Source organism: Callithrix jacchus, chromosome 15, assembly GCF_049354715.1.
Source record: "Callithrix jacchus isolate 240 chromosome 15, calJac240_pri, whole genome shotgun sequence".
Taxonomy (NCBI): domain Eukaryota; kingdom Metazoa; phylum Chordata; class Mammalia; order Primates; family Cebidae; genus Callithrix; species Callithrix jacchus.
In genome coordinates, this window is record NC_133516.1 from 35713002 (window position 1) to 35739361 (window position 26360).

The window sequence follows — 26360 nt, forward strand, 5'->3', positions numbered from 1 at the left end:
CACCACCTTCTCATTGCTCCCTGTGAAGACAGAGAACTGGGTATGGGCTATCTCTGTCACAATCCCCTTTCTCAGCTCGGGCCACCTCAGGGATTGTCCCCCACTTCCATCCCTTGTATCTCAGCTGGGAAGAGCTGTCTAAATTTTCCCTATCCCTTCTAGGTTGTTCCCCAGAACCTGGAACCCTTTCTTTTGTCTCCTGGAAAGTGACATTTCTTTAGATGGGTATAAGACTAATGTCTTTGCTTTCTGAGCTTGGGGGCCTGGGGAATGGACTCCCTAGAACCCCAACTGGTCCCTAGACTTTGAGCCTAGGGGATTCGGTGAATAGATGAGTGAATGAATGAATGAGTTATGGCTGGCAACCAAGTTCCATGTCTGGAAAGGAGGCTTAGGCGCCTGCCTGCCAGGGGCGATAGAGAGGTCTCCAAGGTGGGGGCAGGAGAGCAGAAGACTGCCAGTCGGGGTAGGGGCCGCTCCCAGAACTGCCTGAGGAGCAGTGCAGCGGCCGACCAGGGATAACCTCAGGTCCTGGAGTCTATCTAGCTCCGTCTATGGGGCAGGGCGGTGACGGCGGGCCTGGCGGCGGGCACCGAGCCCGGCCGCGTCGGAGCTCCAGCCAACAGGAAGAGCAGGAGTGGGGCCAGGCGAGGCGGGCCAGCTGGCCAGTGGGGAGTCCCGGGCGTGGGCGTGGGGAGTGGGGGAACCCCGGCACCTCCCAGGCCCCAGCAGGCGGGGTCGCCTCCCCGCCCGGCCACAGAGTCCTCCTCTGTAAAATGGGCCCCTTCTGAGGGCTGACTGCGCGCTAATGGCTGGAGGGTGCGTAGCGGTCCGGGGTGGGCAGCTGGGCCGGGAGAACCAGCGTCCCGCACAGACAGAGGCGGAGGGAAGGCGTCCCCACTCGCAGCTGGCGGGGCGGGTCCTGGCGGGGGCGGGTCCTGGCGGGGGCGGGTCCTGGCGGCACCTGGGTGAGGTCGCGCGGCACCGCCCCCTCGCACTTCCGTGTGCCGCTGAGCCCGAGCTCAAGGCGGCTGCAGATCGGATCCCCCGAGCTACCCCCGGCGCGCGCCCGCCCGCCGCGCCGAGGCCCGGGCCACACCTCGCTGGCCACTGGGCCTGTCCCGGTCAGCCCCGCGCTGACTCCCGTCCGCTCGCGGCGGGGAGCCGCGCCACCGCCGCCTCCGCGACCCTTGGCGCCTGCCCCTGAGCCTGGAGGTGAGTGAGGGCCGGGCCCGGGGGCGGGATCGGAGCTATCCCGAGGAGCGGCCCCCTTCCGTCCCCCTTCCCGTCCGGATTTCGAAACTGAGAAGCCGAGCGGTGGTCAGAGAAAGTCCCGCCGCGCGCCAAGACCTGCCGGAGACTCCGTCCCCACGTCCGTCTGTCTGTCCCTCCGCTGGACTGTGGGGGCGGAGGTCCTTCTGTCCGCCTGTTCCCAGCCCCTCCACCCGCCTGTGTGTCTCCCGCTCCTCCAAGGGGCCCGGCCGTCTCTCCCGACTCTCTCCCGGGCCCTGCGTCCGTCCGTCTGTCGCCACCCACTGTGTTCTTCCCCTGCCCGTCTCTCCCAGACCCGGTTCGTCTGTCTCTGGCCCTCCGCGTGCTCCATCGCCCCACCCCCACCCCTACCCACAGCCCCCTTGATCCGATCCTCCCGGAGCCGCGCCCCCGGCCCCCGGTCGCCGCCCCCTGCCGGTCCAGCCGCCCCTCCGCTCTACGGCGGGGCCCAGGCCAGGCCCCCCGCCGGGCCTCGCCTCCCGTCCCTGGGTCTCTGGAGGCCCGACCCGCGCGGCGCCTCCTCCTCGCTGTCTCTCCTTTCAGTCTCTGAGTCTTTCTCGGTCCCTTCCTCAGTCTCTGGGCTAGGCGTGGCTCCAGTCTCCACCATCCCCCTTCCTTCCCGCCCCACCCTCCGCCCCTTTGAGACCCCTCCCTTGGGGGGCCCCTGCCGGGTGCGGTCTTTACCCGCCCCCAGCCCAGATGCCGTCTCCGACTTAGGAGCTCCGTCAGGTGAAGGGAGGAGGTGGGGGGGCCCTCCTGGCTGTTCGTGGAGAGGCAAGAGGCGAGCACCATCGGAACTGCTCCCACTTCCCCAACTCCCTTACTCTTGGGGCCGGGAGAGCCTCGCCGAACCCCGACTTAAACCTGGTCAGAAGGATTTGCTGTGAGTGGGGGTTCCCCTTCTCTGACGCCTGCCTGTATGCGTGGACACTGTCTCCTTGTGCCAAGTCACTGGTATCTAGGTGTGTGGGTATGTTGTGTGTCTGTGTCAGCTTCTGTGCTCTCTGTCACTGTGGGACTTGCCTGTGCATGTGTGTCCTTTTTCACGCGTGACTTGCTGTGTGTATGTTTGTATGTCTGTTTGTGTGTCCTGAGGCTCCGTGTGTGTCTTTTGCAACTGTATGTACCATTCTTGGTATGTTTGTCACCAGACTCGTGTGTGTGTGTGTGTGTGTGTCTGCCTGCCAGTGTGTAGGTCCCTGAGTGTCTGGAAGTTTCAGTGTTGCACACTGGGTATGTCATGGTGACCAACTGGCTATGAGTAGGTTAAATCTGTTAATTGTGGAAGCCCTTGGTGTTGGGTGCCAGCCCCCCAGGCTCATGTGTGAGTATATGTATGAGTGTGTGTATGTGCATGTACTCGCGTGTGGCTCTCCCTCTTGAGCTTCTGGGGTTTCCTCGTTCCTGCTGTGGAGCGAGCTGGGGCGTGGTGGGCAGGCCAGCAGAGGGAGGCTGTATGGCGTGGGCGTGTGTGTGTGTGTGTGTGTGTGTGTGTGTGTGAGAGAGAGAGAGAGGGAGAGAGAGAGAGAGGTGTGGAGGTGTCAGGGCAGCTGTACCTGGCTGAGGGGTGGTGTGAGGGCAGTGTGATGGGACAGTGCTGGGGTGAGGCTGTCAGTGTGTGGCCACGGTGGGAGTGTGTGACTGGTGGGACAGTCTATGAAACTGCCGGTGTATGCTTGGGGAGTGGCTGCGATTGTGGGGAACTGAGAGTGCCTGGGCGTGGGTGTTAGTGGTAGAAGGGAGTGTAACAAGGTGTATGATGACAGTGCTGGGAGGGAAGGTGAGAGTCCAGTGTGTGTGTCTGTGTGTGTATGTGTGTGGGAGACCAGGAGGCTGTGGGTGTGCGCATGGAGAGGGCTACAGGGCATGTCTTGGGATTTCTAGTGATGTAACCAAGATCTTGGGCACTGGGCACTGGGCCCAAGAAAGACCTGGTCTCAATTCTTGCTGTGCCTGTTAAGAGGAAGAGACCCAAGCTAGGCCTCTCAAGGCTGAGTGTCCTTATCTGCAGAATGGAGAAAGTTACGAGGACAAAAGGTCCTATGTTAAAGGTCCTTCAGCGCAAACTTGGCCCATAGTGAGAACACAGCACATTCGAAGTCTTATGTGGTCACCACCCCCAGCTGTATGGTTCCCATTCTCCTTGGAGCTGGGGGCTAAAGAAAGCCCAGACAGTCCTCAACACAATTTTCTGCCTGTCTGTTGCCCCTTTCCCATCTCCTTGATCAGGCTGCTTAAAGGTGGGAAGATGCCCATCAGAGCCCCCAGTACCCAGCCCTGTTCAGCCTGTATGACAGCCCCTTCCTCACCAGCCCTTAGTCTCAGTACCAGTGATGGGAGAGAGGGGTGGAGGGTGATTCAGAGCTGTGACTGCAGGGCACTGACACCATTTAGCTGGCACGGTTTAGATTAAAATTAGAAATAATTTAAAGTACAGACAAAAAGATAAAGCCAATCATGCCCCCAGGGGATGGTGATGGGGGTCTCCAGCTGGGGGAGGGGCTTACATCTGGGGAGCAGAATCTTTTGTGGAGGCTTGAGCCGGCCTTCAGAGAAAATGCTTAGGCCTTTTAGCCAGGAGACATGGGGTACCTCGCTACCTTTGCCATTCCTTCCTTCCAGGATGTCTCCCAGCCTCAGTTTTTTTCAGCTGTGTAACGGGCACAATAGTAATGTGAGAATCACCTGAACTATAAGGCACAAAAACAAGAGATTAAAACATGTCACTCTTCAGGCTGGGCGTGGTGGCTCACACCTGTAATCCCAGCACTTTGGGAGGCCAAGGTGGGCGGATCACTTGGTCAGGAGATTGAGACCAGCCTGGCCAACATGGTGAAACCCTGCCTCTACCAAAAATACAAAAATTAGCTGGGCATGGTGGCACACACCTGTAATCCCAGCTGCTTGGGAGGCTGAGGCACGAGAATTGCTTGAGACCAGGAGGTGGAGGTTATAGTAAGCTAAGATTGTGCCACTGCACTCCAGCCTGGATGATAGAGCAAGACTCTGCCACCTTAAAAAAAAAAGGCACTATTCATTTGGCATTCTCAATGTGAATCCAGCACTGGAGCTGACAGGCCACATCATTGGAACCTCAGAACTACCTAGGGAGAGGGTACTAGTATTTTCCTCATTTGAAAAACTGAGGCTCAGGGGAATTGCCCCAGGCCATAAAGTGGTGGTACTTGCACCTGTAGGACTCCTAAGTCTGCAGAACAACCTCCCGCAGACAGAGGGTTGGGAACAGGCTTTTGCTGTGTTACTAGCTTCCTCATCAGGCTGGAAATGTGCTGAGGGCAGGGACACAGTGTTCCAGCCCCTAACATGGAGTGGACATGTTATGTAGCAGTGCCCAGCACCCCATTTCATGGAAGAGAGCCACGTCCCGAGAGACCCGAGGTTTTAGGGCCAGGGAAGACTGAACTGGGCCTGTCAGCCATGCCGGGACTGGCTAATGGGGAGAGCCTGTTTGGCAGTGCCTCCCAGCTCAGCTGTTTCCTCCTGTTTCTACAGGTCTGCAGGGAACTGGCCAGGCAAGGGGGCAGGCCTGTTTCTCCTGGTGGTTGGTGCTTTGCAGCCTCAGCGGGAGCCAGGACTAAGGACAAGCAGGAGCTGGAATCCCCAGGTAGGACTGAGTTCTCTTAGGCAGATGGGCGGTGTACAGGTGTGGCCTTCCTCTCTGGCCTCCTTGTCTTCTGCTGTGGCACTGAATAGGGGTTGGGCAGTCCTTGATGTGGCTGTGGGCCTTGTGTGCCCTGTCTATGAGGGGCTCTCTGCCCATGAGGAACTTCCTGCCTGGAACCTGGCTCTGGCCCAGGAGTGCTCTGGCCTTGGAGCTCAGCGGCCTGGGGCCTACTGTTAGTTTGGGGCAAGAAGTAGTAACAATATTTTGGTCAGTTAGAGAAAGGGTGGCTTGTGGGCTGAGGATTGAGCGTGGATGTATCAGCTTTTCCATGACCTGTATCTGCCTCAAACTGTCCTCATCATCACACAAGAACACTGAGATTTCCCTGGGGGCCCCACGGTGGGTTGGACACTACACTGGGGATGGAATGGGGTCTCCAGCTCCAGGTACAGCTGCATTCTCTTCCACACCCCAGGCCCCTCCATTTCCCCAGCTTCTCTGGAGCCCGAGTAGGGCTCAGTCCCTCTCTCCAGTTTCCAGATTCAAGGGGAGCTAGGCAGAGTCTGGAACAATGCTGGGAAGGCTGCGGTCTCTCTGAAGCCCCTCAGAAAGCTACAAATTCCTCGTTTTGGGGCAGTCCTTGCCTCCTTCAGCCCTATTACCATGAAAACATTGCTGTGGGTGACTCCACACTCACTCCAGGCTGGTGACTGAGTGTCTGGGCCCCAGTGGGCAGGGTTCTGGCAGTGGGTATGGGTGCTAATGAAGCTGGAGCCTGGGAGTGCCAGTGGGGGGATAGCAAAGATGGTCTTTCCTCCAGAAGTTCTTCCTGATCAGACCCCTGCAGCCAACCCACCTGGCTGTCATGCACCTATAGGTCTTTGAGTAGAGCCATAGGGACTTATCCTTAAACCTGGTGTGGAGGAAGTGAAGTGCACTTGGCTGTGTGGGGGCCTCTGCCACCTGAGTTCTGAAGAGCCAGCTCTTTGCTGTCACTCAGCCTTGTTTTCTAAGGAGTTTGATTAGTCTTGGAGCCAGCCCACTGTAAACCCTCAGACGTTGCCTGCTAGCTGCACAGATGTATGCATGCTCACACAGGGATATGGTAAGCCAGGCTGCAGTGGGCACGCACACCCACAGACTCATGAGTTCCTATACATGCATCACACATGTGGGCATGCAGGTACACAGGTGCTCACGTGCAGCCACCCATGCATGACACACACACACACACACACACACACACACACACAGATGCTCTCCCAGTTACTGTCGGCATCCATGCACTCAAACGCCTGCCCACACACACCACACTGTGCCCATTCTGAGGTCAGGAAGGAGGGCCCTGGTCAGAGTCACAGCCCAGCCAGGTCACCTGCATCTGGCACCAGATAGGGAAGTTCCAGGTATGGCTGTGATCTCAGGGGGTTGAGTGGGGCTGGGCCCACCCTGGTAGGTGAGCTCTGCCCAGGCATTCAACAGCCACCCTGCCCACCTGGCCCCGGGCCCCAGGCTGACCAGGGGTTGGCATCGGAGATGGGAGGCATCAGTGCGGGAGAGAGGCCATGTCAGCTCTGCCAGCACCATGTGCCTGCTGCCACAGCAGAGGAAATAGGCTGTCTGGCCAGGTTCACATGGATTGGGGTCCTATCAATTACTCTGTCCCCCACAGCATCCATGCCTGGAGGGAGTGGAGTTGCTGGGCTCTGAGGACTGGGAGGTAGGCAGGGGCGGTCTGTTCACGTCCCAAAGCCTGGGCCCAGGGGAGAGGCCCGTCTGTCCAAGGCGTTTCCGGAGGCTTACTTCCTCTGGGCTGCCCAGGAAGCGGTTTCGGAGTGGGACTGACCAGCCCTCTGTCCGCGGTTCTATGCCTTGCTCCGCCCCTGCCTTGCCCGCCCAGCGGAGCAGTGTCTGGCCACGGGGTTAGGCCGACTGATCAGGCTTTTCACTGCCCAGGCCTTTTGGGGGGCTCTAGGAGAAGGGCAGGGGGCAAGCCACGAAGTCCCCACAACCATGGCTCCTTTCTTGCTCTGAGCCTGTAAGCTGAGGCTCGAGAGCATCAGCTCTGGTAGGCACAGCCCCCTTGAGAGTGGCGATGGCTGGGCTGCATCTCCAGGCATTAGTCTTGGAGCCATCTCAGTGACTAGGCAGCTCCCAGCAGCTCTGTGAATGAGCCTGGGCAAGTGTCTTTGCTGCTCAGTGCCTCAGTTTCCCCTCTGAGAAATGAGATAATGATGGTATCTACCTTGATGAGGTTGTGTGGAAATGACAGATAACATATGCAAAGTAGCTAGCTTTGTGCTTAGCACATTGTCAGCGTTTAAGGAGTAGAAACTGTAGTTATGTAAAGCATTTAGTGCCCAGTTCATGGTAACTATTCAAAAAATAGCAAGTGGGACTGATGAGGGAGCATAATTATCTGACGGGCTGGGCACTGGGCCAGGGTTACATGGCCAGGTGGCTATGGAGCCTGGCTGAGGAGCCAGGTCTCTGACTCCCTCATCCCCCTCAATTCTGCCTCCAGTGGCAGTGCCCTGCTGGTTCAATAGGTTCCAGGTCCTCCAAGGAGGGGAGAGGAGGGGAGCTCCTGGTGGAGCAGCTCCACCCACTCAGCAGTCCATTCCCTGCCTGCTCTTCTCTCCCCCACTCCCTTTCAAAGGGAGAAAAATAGATCTCATGACAAATGGATGCAGGGAGGGGAAAGGCAGTCTGCAGCTGCCTGCTGCCCCCTCAGGGCTCCCCTTGGCCCTCCCCGGCTCTGGCCTCCTGCAGGACACTCGGCTGGGAGAATTGGCTGGGAATGAGGGGGTGGATGTAAGCCCTCCTGCCAGCCTGCTTACCCTTCAGACCCCCAGAGTCAGCCTTTGGGCTGGGGCAGGGAGTGGACATCTGGGGCTGATGGAGTCCGGTAGAGTCGGGGGAGCTAGAAAACCCCCTACACACGTGGCAGCTGGGGTTGGGCTGAGCATTGGCCTTCACTGTGTGGGGCCCAGAGGCTGGGGGTGAGGATTGTTGAGGAGTGGTAAGGACAGGGGCCTGAGGGCTGGAGAGCGAAAGCTGGATGGGCCTGGGTGGGGAGGGCGAGTGGGACATCCTGAAGGCTTAGGAGCAGGACCTCTGCGGGCATTGGTCAGACCCCAGTTGAATCCTTGCTCAATATTTACTGGCTGTGCACTTGCCTCATCTGTGAAATGGGCAGATCAGGGGTGTCCTGTGAGACTTGAATGATGGGAAGGAGCCACTGTGTGGGGAGGGGCGGGGTGGGGCGGGGCAAGAAGATGGAACAGCAAGCCCAGAGGCTCCTAAGCAGGAAGGAACTGGCTGTTCTGGGAACTGAAAGGGGTCAGTGTGGCTGGGACAGCGGAGCAGGAGGTCAGGGAGGTAATGGGGGAGTGCCAGGCTGCATGGAGCAGGCTGAGGGGAGGAGTCTGGGCTTGTTAGAGGGGCAATGGGAGGTGCTGGGAGATTGGGCAGGGGGGTGACAAAAATCTGTCTGAAAACCCCCGTCTCGTGGCTAGGGCAGGGGGACCATAAAGGCTAGGACAGAGGCCAGAGAGCAGTCAGAAGGAAGGTGCAGAGCTTGGGGACAGTGGTGGTGGGAGAAGAGAGGGCTGGAGACTTGAGGACAGGCTGAAGACGCAGGTGCATGGCTTTATTGTGTAGGGAGCAGGGGAGCGCTAGGAGGGGAACTCAGGGCCTGGTGTGGGCAGGCTTGAGCTCTTCTGGAATCACTCATGTGGTGAAGCCAGGGAGGCAGGTGGGGCCATGAGTCTGAAGTTCAGGAGGGTCTGGACCCAAAGTAGAGACAGGGAGCCTAAAGCCAGGATTTGGGAGGAGTGGGCTCTCTCCCAGCTTTCTGTCTTCTGGGGGGTGGGAGAACATTTGAGAGGCCCCAGGGATAGGACTGGGATGGCTGTCCCTCAGAGGTCCCTGCCCAGGCACCCAGGAGGCAGGCTTGTGGTGGCTGAGCCACTGTTTTCACAACAGCTCCGGAAGCTTTGGATCATGTCTTTGGCCGTGTGGGTAAACAGGCTGAGGGGAGCGGGCAGTCGCTAAGGCCTGAGGCTGGATCAGATATCTTCGTGGTGTAGCTGTGGGCTGGGGTTGTTCCAGGAGGATCTCAGGGTCCTCCAGTGTCAGGGTTGGAGAAAGCTTAGAGGTCTCCATGGTTGAGACAGGGAGGCTGGAGCCCCAGGAGGGGCAGTAGCTGGCCAGCCTCTGCCAGTGGCTATTCATGCTGCCCACCTCAGTCTGGTTCTGCCCAGAACCCCAGGCCAGAACACGGCACCCTGAGGCTGGGGGGCTTAACAGAACCTCTTTTGCCACTGATCCAAGGAGATCTGGAAGACACCAGGGCAGTCAGGCCAAGTCCGAGCAGCATCCGAGCAGCAGATCTGAGCTAGACCTGTCTAGGCCCAAGTGCTCTGGTTCCTCTGTCTGCTGCCTGCTGTGGGATGGGACAGCATGTGGAATGGTCCTGCCTCTCTCCCAGCTTTCTCGAGATCCCCAAAGTAGGGAGGCATCATGTGGGCCCTGCCCAGATCCTGGGGATGGCTGGCAGAAGGCTTAGGTGGCCATCTTACCTTATCCCAAACACAAAATGATTGTTTCCAATGGTAAACAGTTGGGAAAATCATGGGGACTCTGTGGGAGAGAGAAGGGCTAAGGAGCAGGACTCTTGTACTGGGGGCTGATGGAGGAGCTTTTTCACCTCCAAACATACCCTCTCACCCTGCTGAAGGCCAGATGGGCAGTTCTAGGACTAGAGATGGAGGCTTTCTCCCCACTTCCCCCTGGGTCTGCCCCATTGGCTTTGTGGCTTTGGTTGAATTGCTCAACCTCTTTCAGTTTCTGCACAGTGAGCCTGGAGCTCATGGAGCTTACGCTTGGGGTGCCTGGCCTGCTGCCCCCACCAGCACAGGTTCTAGCCCTCCCCTCACCCTGTGCACCAGGCCTATGACTGCCACCTGTGACCCTCGACCTCCACCACAGCCTCAGGGCACTGCAGGCAGGTGGGCGGAGGCCTGCCCAGTGATGTGCCCAGCCAGCCCACTCCTTCCCTTACATACTTTAGACTTTGCTCCGGACCAAGAGGGACTTTCTTCGTCTCCCTGGGTGGAAAGGCCCAGCCTAGCCTAACACCAGCTGCCCTTCTTCTCCTCCATTCATTCCCCAGCCATTGTGCCTGGGGGCTGCGGTGGAAAAAGCTGCATTTGGACTTTCTTGGTGCCAGACTCTAGTCAGGCACGTGGGGTCCTTCCAGGCCTGTGTGTTTATTGCTGTGTCTGCCTGGAGAGTCTGTGTGCCAGTGTATACATTACAGCTTGTGGCACCCCACGCGCATGTGGATCCTGTGTGGTTGGGTGTGGTCTGTGTAGGCCTGGGTGTCTATTGACTTGTGAGAGCTGGTGAGTGGGGGTGTGTTTCTGTGTGTGTTTGTGCCCCTGAGTCATCATAGCAGTGTGTGTGTGTGCCTGCATGTGTGTTTCTAATGTTGAGTGGGCTTCCTATGTGCTGTTTGGGTTGGTGGGTGTGCCCATGTGTGCACACATGTGTGGTTATTTGTGGAGAGGCCCAGCTGCATCCCCCACTCTGGCTCCTCACAGAGGCCCCTTGTCCTCACAGGATCTGGCTCTCTGGCTCCTGCCATGAAGGGGCCTTTGTCCCTCTCTCAGGAGTACCTGGGGCACCCCCTCTGACTGAGCTCAGGGCTCCTCATGTCCTAGGGCTGCCTGGTGACTCAAGGCCTGTGCCAGGTGGCTTCCTTTCAAGGAGGCCCTACCCTACACAAGCTGGCAGGGGTGGTTGTGAGCCCATGACAGCCAGGCTCCCAAGTCCTGCCCCTCTGACGTTTCCAGACCCTCTGGCAGGGCAGGCCATTATGCCCCTGCTGACCCCTCAGATCGGAGGCCCCCAGCCAGTAGGCCCCTGCAGCCTCTATTCTGCTCCAGCCCCCCTCGCTCCCTACTACTCACTGCCTGTGTGGCACATCCTACAGCAGTCTTCCCCTCCTTTGTAATCACATGTGTATGTGACTGTTCCCCACCAGGCTGTGAGTTCCATGGGCCTGGTGTGGCAGAGGTTAGCAGTGGGAAAGCAGCTAGCTTCCTGGGAGGTGGGAAGGGTCCCCCAGGGCCAGCCTTTTGAGCTGCCTGGAAGGATCTGTGGGAACTCAGAAGGCCATTCCAGCTGAGGGAATAGCATCTGCAGACACATGGGGCTGGGAAGTGAGATCCATGCTCACAGAGCGGCAGAGTGGGCACTGAGGTAGAGAGCAGGGCAGGGCCAGGGTGTGGGGGGCCTTGAAGGCCTGGAGAGGTCTGGGCTTTCTCCAGCAGCAGCGAGAGCCTAGGAGGTTCTGAGCTGTGGAAAGAATGGGTAGGGGAGGGACCAGAGGTGGTGACAACTGGGAGGGAGCTGGGGAAGGCCGGGGGGCGGGGGAGAGGCCACAGGCAGTGGTTGGTCTGTGTGGGGTGAGGGAGAGGTCCAGGAGGAGCCCTGGCTTGGGGTGAGGTACCTGTCCTGGGAGGAGCAGGTATAGGGAACACCTCTTGCTATGGGACTTGGCTGTGACCTGAGTCCATAGATCTGGTTCTTATCTCAGCACAGGGCTGGGCTTGTGGAAGCTGGGGGATGAGCCCTGGTGGAGGAGCCTTAAAGGATCTTGCTAGCCCTTCCCCTCCCACCTCCTGTTTTTCTTGCTGAGCCCACTTCTTGGCTTGTGAAACCCACATGGCCTCTTTGCCTTGTTTCCACTGGGAAGACCATCAAGGCAGCCAGCCTCCCAGCCCAGCTCCCCACCCACCTGCCTACCTGACCTGGCAGCTCCACCATGCCCGGCCCCCTTGCCCTGCCATGACTGCCGGGACCAGTCCTGCTCCCTCCTGCTGATCACACTTCCTCTCACTGTCCTTTCTGCCCCTGCCTGGGCCTTGGTCTCCTCGGCTCTCCTTTATTCATCCGTGAGGATGTGGCATTCTGCACTGTGGACTCCCTAGGCAGAGTCTGCATCCTTAGGAGGGCCCCCGCTTTATGTCACCTGCTATGCAGTAGTGACTTCCATGGCAGGTGGCAAGTGTGTGTGGGAGAGGGCTGCAGTAGGCAGCATGGGGAATATCCCCCACTTCCTGGGGGTCTGTTCAAGGGAGCCAGACCCTTCCATACCCACAAGGGGCTACAGCTGGTCTTTCATTGCCCTTGCTTTGACTGACCTTGGCCTGCCACCTCATTTCTCCCATAGATGTTTCTGAGGCCTCCCTCTGCTCTCACACACCTTCCTGCCAGCAGCCTGACCAAGGCCTCTTTCCTCAAGCCCAGCTTACTTCTCTGACCAATGGGCATCACTCTGTGGCCTGTGAGGCAGAATCAAACACCAGGGAAGTGATGGGGTGGAGGGGACCAGGCCAGATCTGGGAGCCAGGGGACTCTTACTGCAGAACCTTGGCCTCAGTTTCCTCCTCTGTTCAGTGAGCAGATGGGCATGTCAGTCTCTGAAGACCTATCTTTTGGAGAGATACTGGCTTGTTGGGGTTTTCCACCTTTGACAAAACCATTGTCCAACAAGTTACATGTGATGTAGAAAAGTTAGCAAATGCATTTCTGTTCCTGCTAGTGCCCCTCAGGCCATGTCCCTCACCCCCGCCTCCTTTGCTGCTATTTACCAGCACCCGTGTGGATGTGCAACACGCATACTTGTCTGCTGGAGACAACCAGGAGTTCTGTGCGCCAGGAGCTCCAACCTCAAGGTCACGCTGATCACCTTGAGGCTGGCCTTGCCCACTGCCGGGTACTGGATAGGAACAGGTTTCCATTTGTCCCAGAGGAGGTGACCTACCTGCTCTGGCCCAACTTAGCTACTGCCTTTCCTTACCTCGGGGCTGCTGGGATTACATTCCCTGGGGCTGGGATCCAGTGTGGCCAAGCCTTCCCCAGGTTTTGTTTTGTTTGGCTTTTTGGAGACGGAGTGTCACTCCATCGCCCAGGCTGAAATGCAATGGCTTGGTCTCAGCTCACTGCAACCTCACGTCCCGGGTTCAAGCTATTCTCCTGCCTCAGCCTCCCAAGTAGCTGGGATTATAGGTGTGTGCCACCACAGCTTGCTAATTTTTATATTTTAGTAGAGACGGGTTTCACTTGTTGGCCAGGCTGGTCTCAAACTCCTGACCTCAGGTAATCTGCCTGCCTCAGCCTCCCAAAGTGCTGAGATTACAAGCATGAGCCATTGTGCCTGGCCCTTCTCCAGGTTTGGAGATGGAGGCTGGTTCAAGCGGCGAGATCAGGAGGGAAGACCACTGGTCAGGCATGGGGGACCTGTCTCCTGCAACCCTTACCTCCCTGTTTTCTCTGTCTTCATGTGTGTTTGTCTGTGCTGTTCCTGGAACTTTTATCCATCTCCACCTCTACCCTCCTCTCCCTTTTTCTCTCCTTCCCAACGTGGCGTACTGGAAAGGACCTGGGCTGCAACATCAGGCAGGCCTGGATTTATCTTCCCACCACTTACTGGCTGTGTGGCCTTGAACAGTCACTTAGCTTCTCTGAGCTTTGGTTTCTTCGTCAGTAAAATGCCCAGCTTCTGGGTCCACACAGGGATAAAGTGAGCGAATGTAATTACAGAGGTAATCTGCTACATTGTTGGCCTCAGAAAAGGACTGTCCTTGTAAGTGGAGGAGCTGAGATTCATACCTGGACACTGACCCTTAGTCCAGTGCTCTCTGCTTTATAAAGCTGCCTCTGCTCTAGTCTGGAGAAGCAGGAGAATAGAGGCTAGGAGCCCTTAGGCAGCTAGGAAAGGCCAGGCTCCAAGGAGCTTGTCCCCATAGAGGCTGTGTGGTGTTCAGCCCCCGGCACCCTCTGGCCCTGCAGAGTCCCATTAGTCTGGGGCTGAGCCAGCGGCCTTCCTTTGGGGCCTGTGGCCCAGGGCCTATTTGCTTGGGGGCTATAAATAGTCAGCACACCTTGCTTTTGTGCTGCTGCTTCACCCCCTTCTCCCTGCCATACATTCTGAAAGGTAGAGGCAGACTGCCTCTGCTGTGCAGAGTAGGGACGTGTGGCTGAGAGAGGCCCAGGACCTCTCTCAGGGTCACACAGAGATGGAAGAAGATACGGGGCTCTGGGTAGTACAGTTAGGGGCAGAGGAGGTGGCAGGACCTGGCCAGAGCTCATGCCCTGGATTTAGTCCCAGGTCGGGTCTGACCCTCTGGTTATTGCTGGGTAGCCTCGGGGCAGCCCATGGAGACCATGGCTCCCTCGTTCTCATAGCACTGCAGCTTGGCAGTGCAGGTTCAGGGCTGGGGCCTGTGGTTTTCCCTCCAGTGGCTTCTAACTGTGAGCAGCAGCTGCTCTGAGTGTGGCCTGAGAGAGCTGGAGGGCCGCCCTCGGGTGGGTGGGTCCTGGGCTCTGTCTCAGCCTCCTGGGGCTTCTCTGACCCACTGTCTCCTCCACCATCCATGCCGTCCTGGGGTAGTCCTCCTGTATAGCTCCTGCTGGGCAGGCTGGGGGCAGGGGAAGCCGTGGAGCCTGTGGGATATTAGGGCTGGGCCCCAAGTGTCGGTGTCTAGGAGGAGGAGCTGGCTGGCTGGTATTGGAGCATCTGGTGCTCCTGAGTGAGTTGTATGTTCATGGAGACCTGGTGTCCCTATCTGAGCAATGGAGTCTGTAACCAGGACTGTCTTCCCAGGCTGCAGGGCTTGAGAAGTGCATGTGGTGGGGGATGTGAGTGTACTTTGTAAACTGTGAAGGGAGGTGTGGGATGGATGCTGCAAGTGAGAGGGGGTGATAGTGATGAGAGGACCCCCCTCCCCAAGGCCTGTTGGGTTGATTGTGGCCCTCATCCTACATGAGTTCTCATTATCACTACTACCCTGAGCTCAATTCCTCATCAGGCAATTGAGGTGGGGTTGCTGAGGCTCAGAAAGGCCAAGTGACCTGCACAGAGACCATAGCCAAGGCAATGTTGGTGTCAGGGTATAGCACCCAGGCGGCCTGACCATCGTTTTGCCACATGTGCTGCCCTGAATCTCTCTCCCCTAGAAGCCCAGGCCCCTGCAACATACTTGCCCCTCCTTGATCTCTGCACCCCTGCTCCCTCAACCCTCATCATCCTTCGAGGCACTCAGAAGTTGCTTACTGTCCCAGCTGGTTCTCCAGCTTTTCCTAACAGCAGAGCTACATCTGCTGGGATCAGGCCCTGGATGTGTGGACACAGACCTGCCAATCATTCCAGACCCAGGGAGCACTCACCTGAGTGCTGGATCTCTCGGACTCTCAGGGCTAAGCCAGACAGGAAGAGGGGCAAAATGTCCGTCTTGCTTACGGCTTTGGATGCTCACCCAGACTCCTACACACACTCGACGCCAAGCCCATGCAGCTTGCTTTTCACTCCAGCATTGAGTGGCCGTGTGCCACCCACTCCCATGGCTGCATACAATCACATTCCTGTAGACCCGTGCAGCCTCACATGCACCAGTTCATGCATGCTTCGGCCTGGGGAGCAGCCAGAGCAACCCCCCACCAAGAGGTCATGGGCAGCTGGCCTGGCACACAGCACCCACTGCCCACTTGCTGGTGTTAGGCTGAAGGCTTTGGGACTTGGGCTCAGTTGTGAGCTTACACACCCACTCTCACATCCACTGAGTAGGAGCCAGGCCTGGGCAGGGAATGTGGTGGGGTCTGCCCCACCTGGGTCCTGCTTTTTGCTCTGGCGGCTGCTGGCCTCAGAGGGCTGCCTGGGCCCACTGGGCTGGGCTGCAGGCTGCGGTCAGCATTTGCTGTGAGCTCATGTGAGCTGCGAGCTCCAACAGAGCTGGCTACTGCTCTGGCCACCTTGTGCAGGAGCTGGAGGATGTCATCTGGGACTGGGCAGCTGTTGTGTGTGCATGCACATGTGTGTGTCTGAGTGTGCCCCTGTGTGCTGACTTATGTTCAGGATGGAGTGAATACGCGTGCATGTGCACAAAATTGAGTGAGCACTCCCTCAACCAAGGCTATGGAGTGGCCTCGTGGGGCCTGGGCAGGAGCCAGTGTGCGCATGGATGCTTGCACACCTGAGTGTCCTTCACAAGTGGCAACCTGAGGAGGCCCTCAGGGTCACTTACTGTAGTGAACATTAACTTAGAGAATGGTAAGAAACTCAGGAGTGTGGGAGCCTCCGTGTAGGAATCTGCAAGCACATTCAGCGTTACGGTTTGGGTTTTTTGTTTTTGTTTTAGAAAAGAGACAGGATCTCACTCTGCCACCCAGGCTGGAGTGCAGTGGCATGATCATGGCACAACGTTGCCTTGAATTCTTGGCTTAAAGCGATCCTCTCACCTTGGCCCCCTGAAGTGCCAAGATTATGAGAGTGAGCCAACATGCCCATCTGTTTTATATTTGGGGAAATAATTAGTTTGAAGGTGCAGGCAACCTTCCAGGCAGGCGAGAGGCACTTGGCCCCAAGGGGTCAAGTTCAGAAAGGTCAGGCACACTGAGGTAGGCAGAGCCTCTCACTGCCCTGGTCCCTGAACAAAGTGGGTGCCAAGTTAGTGGAATGTCAGCTTTTGGTTCTGATTCTGCCTCAGGGTTTCAGTTTCCCCAGCTGAAAAGTGTGGGTGTTTGTCCCTGCTTGTCTACCTGGGTAGTTATGAAGAAAAAACCCTAAACTTAGAAAATCATGAAGGGTTGCATGGGACAGGATGGAAGAAAGAGGTAGCACTATCCTGTCCCTTTGCCAGGTGACAGTAGCACATACCAGGTGCCTGGCATGGAGTAGGTGCCCAGCAGTAGGGTACTTAGGGAGGTGCTGAGTGACTTCCCAAATGAATATCTTGGGGTGACAGATGCAGATGCCACCAGGGCCCAGGTGGGTTTTGAGGAGGGGTGAAGAGAGTGCCCCTGGCCTGGGGTAAGTTGATAGAGGAGCAGCCATCCCAGTGCTAGCTGCCCAGGGGGCCCAACATCACATTTTCCAGTTTTACCAGAGGCGTCACAAATCCAGACTTACGTAAAACCTCTCAATTTTTTTTTTTTGGAGACGGAGTTTCACTTTTGTTGCCCAGGCTGGAGTGCAGTGGTGTGATCTCCACTCACTGCAACCTCCACCTCCCGGGTTTAAGTGATTCTCCTGCCTCAGCCTCCTAAGTAGCTGGGATTACAGGCATGCACCACTACTCCCATCTAATTTTGTATTTTTAGTAGAGACAGGGTTTCACCATGTAGGTCAGGCTGGTCTTGAACTCCTGACCGCAGGCAATCCATCTGCCTTAGCCTCTCAAAGTGCTGGGATTACAGGTGTGAGCCACCGTGCCCAGCAAACCTCTCAAATTTTTTTTTGTTGTTATTTAGTTTTTATTTAATAATCATAAACTTAATTCTGCAATCCAGATAGGCATGGAAGGGAACAAGGAAAACATGGGACCCAAAGGGAACTGCAGTGAGAGCACAAAGATTCTAGGATACTGTGAGCAAGTGGGGTGGAGGCTGCTCTCCTGAGCTGCAGGAGGAATGGTCTGGTGGTTAAGATAAACCACCATAAGGCACCACACAAGTCAGTCAGGTGTGGTGGCTCACGCCTGTAATCCCAGCACTTTGGGAGGTGGCGGCAGGTGGATCACGAGGTCAGATTAAGACCATCTGGGCCATCATGGTGAAACCCCATCTCTACTAAAAGTACAAAAAATTAGCTAGGCATGATGGTGCACGCCTGTAGTCCGGCTACTTGGGAGGCTAAGGCAGGAGAATTGCTTGAACCCAGAAGGCGAAGATTGCAGTGAGCCGAGATCACACCACTGCACTCCAGCCTGGGTGACACTGCAAGACTCTGTCTCAAAAAACAAAAAAAACAAAAAACACACACACAAGTCAAACTTACTAGCGTTGTCCACAGTCAGCAATGGCGATCTTCTTCCTAGTCTTGTCATTCCTGGACCCAAAGCGCTCCGTGGCCTCCACAATATTCATGCCCTCTTTCACCTTACCAGAGACCACAGCATGCCATCCAACCATTCAGTCTTGGCAGATGAAAAACTGGGAACCGTTTGTGTTGGGTCCAGCATTTGCCATGGACAAGATGCTGGGACCTATATGCTTTAAAACCTCTCAATTTTTAACACTGGCAACTGGGACTATCATGGGTGTATATCATGTGGGCCAAACGCAACCTGGGGAGTGGGTCCCTGAGTGCTGCTCCCACTGGTCCTGCGTGGCCACCCAGCCTCACCCCTGTGTGTGCACAGCCCCACTGCAGGCCCCGTCATGCCGCCATTCCTGCGCATCTCCTTCAACTCCTACGAGCTGGGCTCCCTGCAGGCCGAGGATGAGGCGAACCAGCCCTTCTGTGCCGTGAAGATGAAGGAGGCACTCAGCACAGGTAGACCTGGAGGCTGGACCCTGGAGAGGGGCTGGGAATATGGGCCCAGCTGGAGGGACTTGAGGAGGCCTGGCCTTGTTCCCTGGAACCTCTGAAGGATTCTTCTCTTCCTCATCTTTGACTCCCTGCCCCACCCAGCTATGAAGGCAGAGGCCACTGAGTCTCTGTAGGGCCACGAACATGACCAAATTGAGCCCTCTTTGGGGCTGGAGTTTCTGGCTCCTCCATCACTGGTTGTTTTACCCAACAATTTCTACATCTCCACCTGTGCCAGGCCCTTTGCTGGGCACTGAGGATACTGTCATCCTCCAGGACTGACCTTGCCTTGCCCTGGGAGGCTCACAGTCAGGTGGGGAAACCAGACACATCACAAAGCAGTGAGTCCTGCAACAGGGAAGCCCAGAGAAGGCACCCTCCGAGCCTGCGGTCAGGAGGACTTCCTGGAGGAAGCACATACCTCACACCATTCCCTCTTGCTTTTTCCCTGGCCTGGCAAACCCCTAGTTGTCCCTTAGGTATTGGCTGAACTGTCCCTTCCTCCAGGAAATCTCCCCTGACCCTTAGGCTTGACCCTGTGACCACTTGACCATAGGCAGGTCTAGCACTACCAGCCTTGCCCTCTTCAGTCTCATGACAGCTGTGGCTTAACGGTTACTTGAGGGAGTTGGTGCATTCTCCACCCGGACTGGGGATCCAGGAAGGATAGGCCCCGGATATAGCTTTTCTTTCGGCTGTGTTCCGTACCTCAAATACTATGGCTGGTGTGCAACAGCTCTCAGCCCATGTTCCCTGAGTGAATGCGTAAGGCAGGCGACATTTAAATGAAGCTGGAGCAAGAGGGTCACAGCAAGAGGGAACAGCAGGAGCAAAGGCCTGATGGGAGGACGTAGCAGGGCACCTGGGACAGTTCTGTGCTCTAGAGGGCACTGGGGGAGCACAGCAGGCCCCCAGGGCAGGAGAGTCAGGCAGGTTCTGCCAGGGGAAAGTTGTGGAGCTCCAGGAGGGAGGGACAGAGGGGCCCTGGCCTAACCTTCCCTGCCTGGCCCCGTTGCAGAGCGTGGGAAAACACTGGTGCAGAAGAAGCCGACCATGTATCCTGAGTGGAAGTCAACATTTGACGCCCACATTTACGAGGGCCGCGTCATCCAGATTGTGCTAATGCGGGCAGCCGAGGAGCCTGTGTCTGAGGTGACCGTGGGTGTGTCGGTGCTGGCCGAGCGCTGCAAGAAGAACAACGGGAAGGCCGAGTTCTGGGTGAGGGACGCACGAGCCATAAGGCATGCGTGTGCATGTGTGTGTGTGCGCGCGCGCGCGTGCCTGTGTGCGTGGGTCAGTCAGTGGGCACAGCTGAAGGTCACTGAGCCCTGTGCTGGCCACTAGTCCAGCTCTGTGGCCAGTGTGGCCTGGGTGTGAATCCCAGCTTTGCAGTTCATCAGATCCCCAGCCTCCCTGAGCTTCTGCTTCCGCATCTGTTAAGGGAGGGCGCTGCTAAATGTGCCTACCTCAGGGTCAGTTGTTCAAATGAAAGGAGCAGCTGGATGTACAGGGCTTACTGCAGAACCTGACACATAACAGGTGCTAAACACGCCCAACTTCCTTATTGTGACTACCTCTTCCTTTTTAATTTTGGAAAGGCAGGATATGCACATAGTAAAACATTTTGAACCACATGAAAGGATGTGTCTCTGCCCCAACACCAGGCCTCGCCAGGCCTGCTTTCCAGAGGCATCCATTGTTCCAGTTCTTTTTGGAATCTTCGTGTATATTCTAGGCCTCGGCAGGCACTGAGGGGGCAACATAATGATCTTTAACAGCAAGGAAGTGGGAGAAGGGGAGGCTGATGGCCTCATCTACTCACCTGCTGAAATGGAGACTGCACGTGTATGCAACCACCTGTGTGTTCTGGGTGGCCACAGGATGCCAGCGCTAGCAGAACTCCCCTGGGGTTACATGTGGAATGTAACCAAGATGTCTCCACCAGGAAAGGCCCTGGGACCATTGGAGGCTCCAGTCAGCCTCCTGCGAGGGGTGAGGGGGCTGGGATGGGTGAGAGGTTGACATGGGGCTTTACTGACCCTTGGCTAGTCGGGCAGGACACAGAGGGGTCTCTGGCTGTGCTGTCTCCACTCCCCTAAGGGAGGATGTCAGTCACCAGGTCTGGGTCTTGGGGGAGATGAAGCGATAAAGGCTCAGATCCCACCCTCGAGACTATCCAGTCTACATGAGGAGCCCTTGACACAGAGGGAGGAGCAGCGTGGGTGCATGAGGATGAATGTATCTGTCTCTCTCTGCATGTGTGTGTGGGTAGGGGCCTCCATTCTAAGATCTTTGCTAAGGGGGCTGCAGCTGGTAGAGGTGGGGAATTTCCCTTCCCACTCTGTTCCCCAGCTATGTGTCTGGGCTGGGTGTGGGCTGGACCCTTTCACTTCCCCAAATGTAATAATACCCCTGGGTACAAGGTGGGGGTGGGACTCAGGGGTGGGGCTTGGGCAGGGCCCTGCTCACACTGGGCAGACAGGTGTCTGGCTAGGCCTTAGTGGGGCTGCCTTGGCCTTGGGGTACCAGCCATGGAGGCGAGTTCTGTTTGGCCTCGCCCAGGCCGCCCTCACTGACCTTGTTCTCCCCCGGCCACTGGCCCCCAACAGCTGGACCTGCAGCCCCAGGCCAAGGTGTTGATGTCTGTGCAGTATTTCCTGGAGGACGTGGGTAAGAACTCCCTTGGAATGGAGGGTTCCCTTGCTGGGTTCAGAGGCAGAGCCAGCACTGAGGTGTAGGGAAGCAACTCCCTTCGGCAGAGATGTCCAGGGCCACCCTTGGAGGGACTGCAGGAGTGCCACGCCTCCCAGACACCAGGGCTGACTTCCCCACTCTGTGGTCCCCAGATTGCAAACAGTCTATGCGTAGTGAGGACGAGGCCAAGTTCCCAACGATGAACCGCCGTGGAGCCATCAAACAGGCCAAAATCCACTACATCAAGAACCATGAGTTTATCGCCACCTTCTTTGGGCAACCCACCTTCTGTTCTGTGTGCAAAGACTTTGTCTGGTGAGAGATGGCCGTGCCCGCTGCTGGTTCAGGGTAGTAGGGCCGATCCCGGGCTCCCCCGTACTCACTTTGCCTGGACTTTGCCTTTCAGGGGCCTCAACAAGCAAGGCTACAAATGCAGGCGTAAGTGTCTCCACAGCCCAGATTGTATGTACGTACCGTGTGTGCTCACGTGCCAGTGCCTGTGTGCGCTCAGTATGTGCACACGAATTTTCCCAGTGTAGATACAGCAGCTGAGTTCAGTGGGTGCTTGGGCTGGCTCGCTGCTGCTCTGGAAAGCCAGTTCTGCACGTCTCTTCCCAGCTCTACGTTCAGTGACCGGGAGTTGGTGGCTGGCAATTGGCCATAGTAGAGTATTCACACAGAAAGTAGCCTAAGCCACACTCCAGGCCTCTTTTATGAGACCTTTACTGGCACACAATGGCTGCATGTGCTTCTGTGTAGAGGTGGGTGTCTGTGTACACAGGTGCGAGCACACTCTCTCCCTGAGGGTGCGTGCACGAGGCACCGTGGACTGGAGCCAGACTGCCTGGGTTGAATCCCAGCTCTACCACTTCCTAGCTATAGGGCCTTAGGCAAAGTTACTTAACTTCTCTGTGCCTCAGTTTCCTCATCTATATATATTTTTTGAGACTGAGTCTCGTTCTGTTGCTCAGGTTGGAGTACAGTGGTGTGATCTTGGCTCACTACAACCTCCTTCTCCAAGGTTCAAATGATTCTCTTGCCTCATCATCCCAAGTAGTTGGGATTACAGGCATGCACCACCATGCTGGCTAATTTTTGTATTTTCAGTAGAGATGGGGGTTTTGCCATGTTGGCCAGGCTGGTCTCGAACTCCTGACCTCAGGTGATCTACCCACCTTGGCCTCCCAAATTGCTGGGATTACAGGCTTGAGCCATCATGCCTGTCCCTCATCTATAAATTAGATATAACTATAATCTATAATTATATCTAATTATAATTATAGATAGAAGAGTCATTGTGAAGATCAAATGGTATAAGATATGTAAAGCTGTATTTTAAGTGCTTCCACTGGAAGGGGTTCTGTGCAAGAAGTCCGTTATCATTATTACACATGCTTTGTGTGTATGTACACATGTCTGTTTTGAGGCGTCTCACACATGTGCATGTGTGAGAGAAGGCACTTAGGAGCTGTTTGCTTCCCAGGCCTTGGAAGAGGGAAATAACTGCCCCCACCTCCCTTATTGCAATGCCCCGTGCCCACCTCCCTGCCGGCTAGGACTCCCTCGTTTCTGAGCCCCTGCAGATTGGCCTGTCCTCTCTGTCCCGTCCTCTTCAGGCTCCTCCTTTGAGGGCTGGCGGGAGGAAGACTCAAGCGCTGGGCCCCTTCAGGGTGAGGGTGTGGGTGGTCAGGAGAACGGTGGCTTTGTGTAGAGGGCTGGGCTGGGCCGAGAGGCACCAGCTCATAGACTCTGCCCCTCCCGGTGCCTTCCCTTCCCCCTCCTGGGCCTGTGCCTCTTCAAGAATGTAACGCTGCCATCCACAAGAAATGCATCGACAAGATCATCGGCAGATGCACTGGCACTGCGGCCAACAGCCGGGACACCATAGTGAGCCTGGGTCCGGGCAGGGCTGGGGGTCTGGAGGGCTTGGCCAGATGGGAGGGTGTTTTGCTGTCTCCCCTGCTTCCCTGGGGAGCTCACCCTCCCTCTCCATTTTTCTTAGTCTTTCCTTGCCTCTCACAGTGGCGCTGTCTTGGGATCTCGTTGTGCATGGGGTTGGGGGTAGCTAGGGGTTGAAGAAGGGGCTGGAGCTGGCACGTGCCCCTCAGCCTGTGACACCCCCACCCCCAGTTCCAGAAAGAACGCTTCAACATCGACATGCCTCACCGCTTCAAGGTTTACAACTACATGAGCCCCACCTTCTGCGACCACTGTGGCAGCCTGCTCTGGGGATTGGTGAAGCAGGGATTAAAGTGTGAAGGTGTGTGCCACCCCGCCCCTGGGCTACAGGAGGGTCACTCCCAGCTGGTGCTGCCATGAACTCCAGCCACCCCATGCCAACATCACCCCCTCACCTAGAGAAGGGCACCTTATTCAGGGGCTTGATTAGGGCTAGGCCTTGGTGAACCTGGCCACTTACCTGCTGTATGACCACAGACTCTTCACCTCTCTGAGCTGTTTGGAGGGGAAGAGCAGGACCTAGAGAGTCCCTGTGAGGGGTCAGGGGGCAGAGGGTGCTGAAGCCAGGCCTGGTGCACACTGGCAGGTGCCCCACACAGGCCTCCCCTGCCCTCTGCTTCACTTAGAGATGAGACAGGAGACCCTGGAGGGAATGTGCTTAAGTTGACCCAGATGTTCTTTGAAGGGTTTCAAATTAGGTCCAATGTCTTCTGCTTTTTCCTTTTTCTTTAAATCATGAAAGATTGAAGTGCTTGGCTGGGCGCAGTGGCTCACACATATAATCCCAGCACTTTGGGAGGCTGAGGCAGGAGGATCACCTGAGGTCAGGAGTTCAGGACCAGCCTGACCAACATAGAGAAACCTGTCTCTACTAAAAATACAAAATTAGCCAGTGTTGTGGCGCATGCCTGTAATCCCACCTACTCAGGAGGCTGAAGCAGGAGAATTGCTTGAACCCAGGAGGCGGAGATTGCAGTGAGCCAAGTTCATGCCGTTGCTCTCCAGCCTGGAGAGCAACAATAAGAACAAAACCCCGTCTCATAAAAAAAAAAGAAGATTGAAGTGTTTATGATAGCTTCAGATCAATGTTTTCCTAAAAACAGGAACCCAGCAGACCCCCTAAATCCCTCCTTCCTCTTGCTCTCCTGCCCCTCTCCTCCACCACCCCCTGCCCCTGGCTGAGCTCTGAGACTGACAGCCCCACTTCTCTCTCACACCCCAGACTGCGGCATGAATGTGCACCATAAGTGCCGGGAGAAGGTGGCCAACCTCTGCGGCATCAACCAGAAGCTCTTGGCCGAGGCCTTGAACCAAGTCTCCCAGGTGGGCAGGTGCCAGGGCACTCTGGACACAGGGCAATGGGGTCAGGGAGAGTCAAGGCTCACAGCCACTGCTGGGGAGCCACAGGCAGCCAGGGTGTATTTAGAGCCAGGATTCTACTTTGGGAAGATCCAACTTAAGAATTTAGGCAGCAGAGGGTGGGGTGCTTTTTCTCATGAGAAATTCATTATTCAAGCAGTTCTTTACTTGAAAGTAAACCTGGAGGACCACAAGATCGGATGTTGGAACACTTCGAACTAAGACTTTGGGTGTGGACATCTGTATGTGGGTGGGGCTTGAGGGATGCCACAAAACCTCAAGGTAAAATTTTAGAATCAGTCAGAAATGAAGTAAAATAGTCAAATAAAATCTGTCGAGTGAGTGGTTGGAAGGTAGGATTCAGTTTACAAAACTTCTGTTTGTAATCAGAGCCTTTCAGACCACCGAGGCTTCTCTGGGCTGCTGGAAGTGTGTGCGTCCATGCAGCCTGCTTAGGGGGCCGGGGCTGTGCCCCTGTTGTCTCCTCTTGGCATTGAGGGTAGAGTTACAGCTGGGGAGTCTTCCCTCTGTGCTGGGAGTTCTGATAATGGTCTGACTGTCTGATCCTCCACCTCTGCTCCCTCCCCAGAGAGCCTCCCGGAGATCAGACTCAGCCTCCTCAGAGCCTGTTGGGATATACCAGGGTTTCGAGAAGAAGACTGGAGTCTCTGGGGAGGACTCACTAGGTAAAGCCGGCTCCACTACCCCTATTACAGTTTTTATTCCTCATGAGGCCACAGAAAGAGGACTGTCCTCCCTTCCATTGTCAAGGGAGACATGGGAGGAACCACTGGCCCTGGGGGGTGAGCCCCTTCCTCTCTGTGGCCCCTCCCCCCAGCCTACCCCGGACCCCAGGGGAGGGGAGCTGTGTACACTGAGACTCTGATCTGAGGAGGTGCCATCTCTTGGGCAGACAACAGTGGGACCTACGGCAAGATCTGGGAGGGCAGCAGCAAGTGCAACATCAACAACTTCATCTTCCACAAGGTCCTGGGCAAAGGCAGCTTCGGGAAGGTGAGGGCTGTGACCAGGCACCTGCTTCCCACCCACGCTGGCTTCTTCCACTTAGGTGGCCAAGTTGGGAGTCTGTGGGTCGGGCTGTGGCCCCTGCCCCATCCTCTGCTGCTCAGAACCCCTGCCTCCCATCAGGTGCTGCTTGGAGAGCTGAAGGGCAGGGGAGAGTACTTTGCCATCAAGGCCCTCAAGAAGGATGTGGTGCTGATCGATGACGATGTGGAATGCACCATGGTAGAGAAGCGGGTGCTGACGCTCGCCGCGGAGAACCCCTTTCTCACGCACCTCATCTGTACCTTCCAGACCAAGGTGCCCGTGCCTCCCGCCGCCACTGCCCTATGCCATGTGCTGCAGCCCCTCAGCCCCCCTAAGTCAGGGCTGTGTCTCCCCCTCACCTAAGGCAGGGCCATGTTTTCCTCTCACATCTCCCAGGGCAGAGTTGTCCCCCTCAGCCAGGGCCTGTCCCTGCTCTTTCCTATTGGCACATGACCCCAGAGGCGCTCAGTGAGGGCACCTCCCACCTATTCCTCACCCCTGCTCACCACCCTTCCCACCCCAGGACCACCTGTTCTTTGTGATGGAGTTCCTCAATGGGGGGGACCTGATGTACCACATCCAGGACAAAGGCCGCTTTGAACTCTACCGTGCCACGTACGTGAGGGCCATGGGGGGCGGGGCCCAGTGTGGAGGAAGAGCTACTGGCTCAGAGCCCACTGCCAGTCTGCCCTCCATGCCTTCCTCTCTCTCCCTAGAAAAGCCAGCCTGAGCTTGAGTGGCAGCTGGGGAGATATGGGGGTAGCCTGGGTCCACACCACACAGGAAACCATGGGTGGCAAGTAGGCTGTGGCTGTGGGCGCAAGCACTCTGGGCCTGGCCCCTCCATGGGCGGCAGCCAGGGCAGCCTTGCAGACAGTGGTCCTGTACGACACGGGACCCTGGTGTGTAATCCCCAGACCTGCATTGTAATGTTTTTCCTCATTCACACGCCCCTCCCTCAAACTCTGTGTATGTGTGTTTGCACGTGCATGCACGCAAACACATATGTACATGCATATAAAT

At 56.6% G+C, this 26360-nt stretch overlaps 1 protein-coding gene across 5 annotated transcripts in view; it reads left to right on the plus strand.

Moving 5' to 3' along the window:
* Positions 1 to 699: 699 nt before the first annotated feature.
* Positions 700 to 26360, plus strand: part of PRKCD (protein kinase C delta) — a 31513-nt gene continuing 5852 nt past the window's right edge. The window contains exons 1-14 of one of the 5 annotated variants that reach the window (XM_078351156.1): positions 700 to 819; positions 4786 to 4897; positions 18106 to 18239; positions 19294 to 19493; positions 20885 to 20945; positions 21122 to 21284; positions 21376 to 21407; positions 22771 to 22856; positions 23100 to 23229; positions 24151 to 24251; positions 24877 to 24973; positions 25201 to 25301; positions 25437 to 25610; positions 25861 to 25952. In XM_078351156.1, the coding sequence (XP_078207282.1) occupies positions 18125 to 18239; positions 19294 to 19493; positions 20885 to 20945; positions 21122 to 21284; positions 21376 to 21407; positions 22771 to 22856; positions 23100 to 23229; positions 24151 to 24251; positions 24877 to 24973; positions 25201 to 25301; positions 25437 to 25610; positions 25861 to 25952 (1352 nt within the window). In that variant the 5' untranslated portion in view covers positions 700 to 819; positions 4786 to 4897; positions 18106 to 18124. Of the gene's footprint in view, positions 820 to 994; positions 1216 to 1982; positions 2235 to 4785; positions 4898 to 18105; positions 18240 to 19293; positions 19494 to 20884; positions 20946 to 21121; positions 21285 to 21375; positions 21408 to 22770; positions 22857 to 23099; positions 23230 to 24150; positions 24252 to 24876; positions 24974 to 25200; positions 25302 to 25436; positions 25611 to 25860; positions 25953 to 26360 lie in introns of those variants that run through there. The other 4 variants (XM_008981812.4, XM_078351157.1, XM_035275821.3 and 1 more) reach the window with 4 other exon arrangements.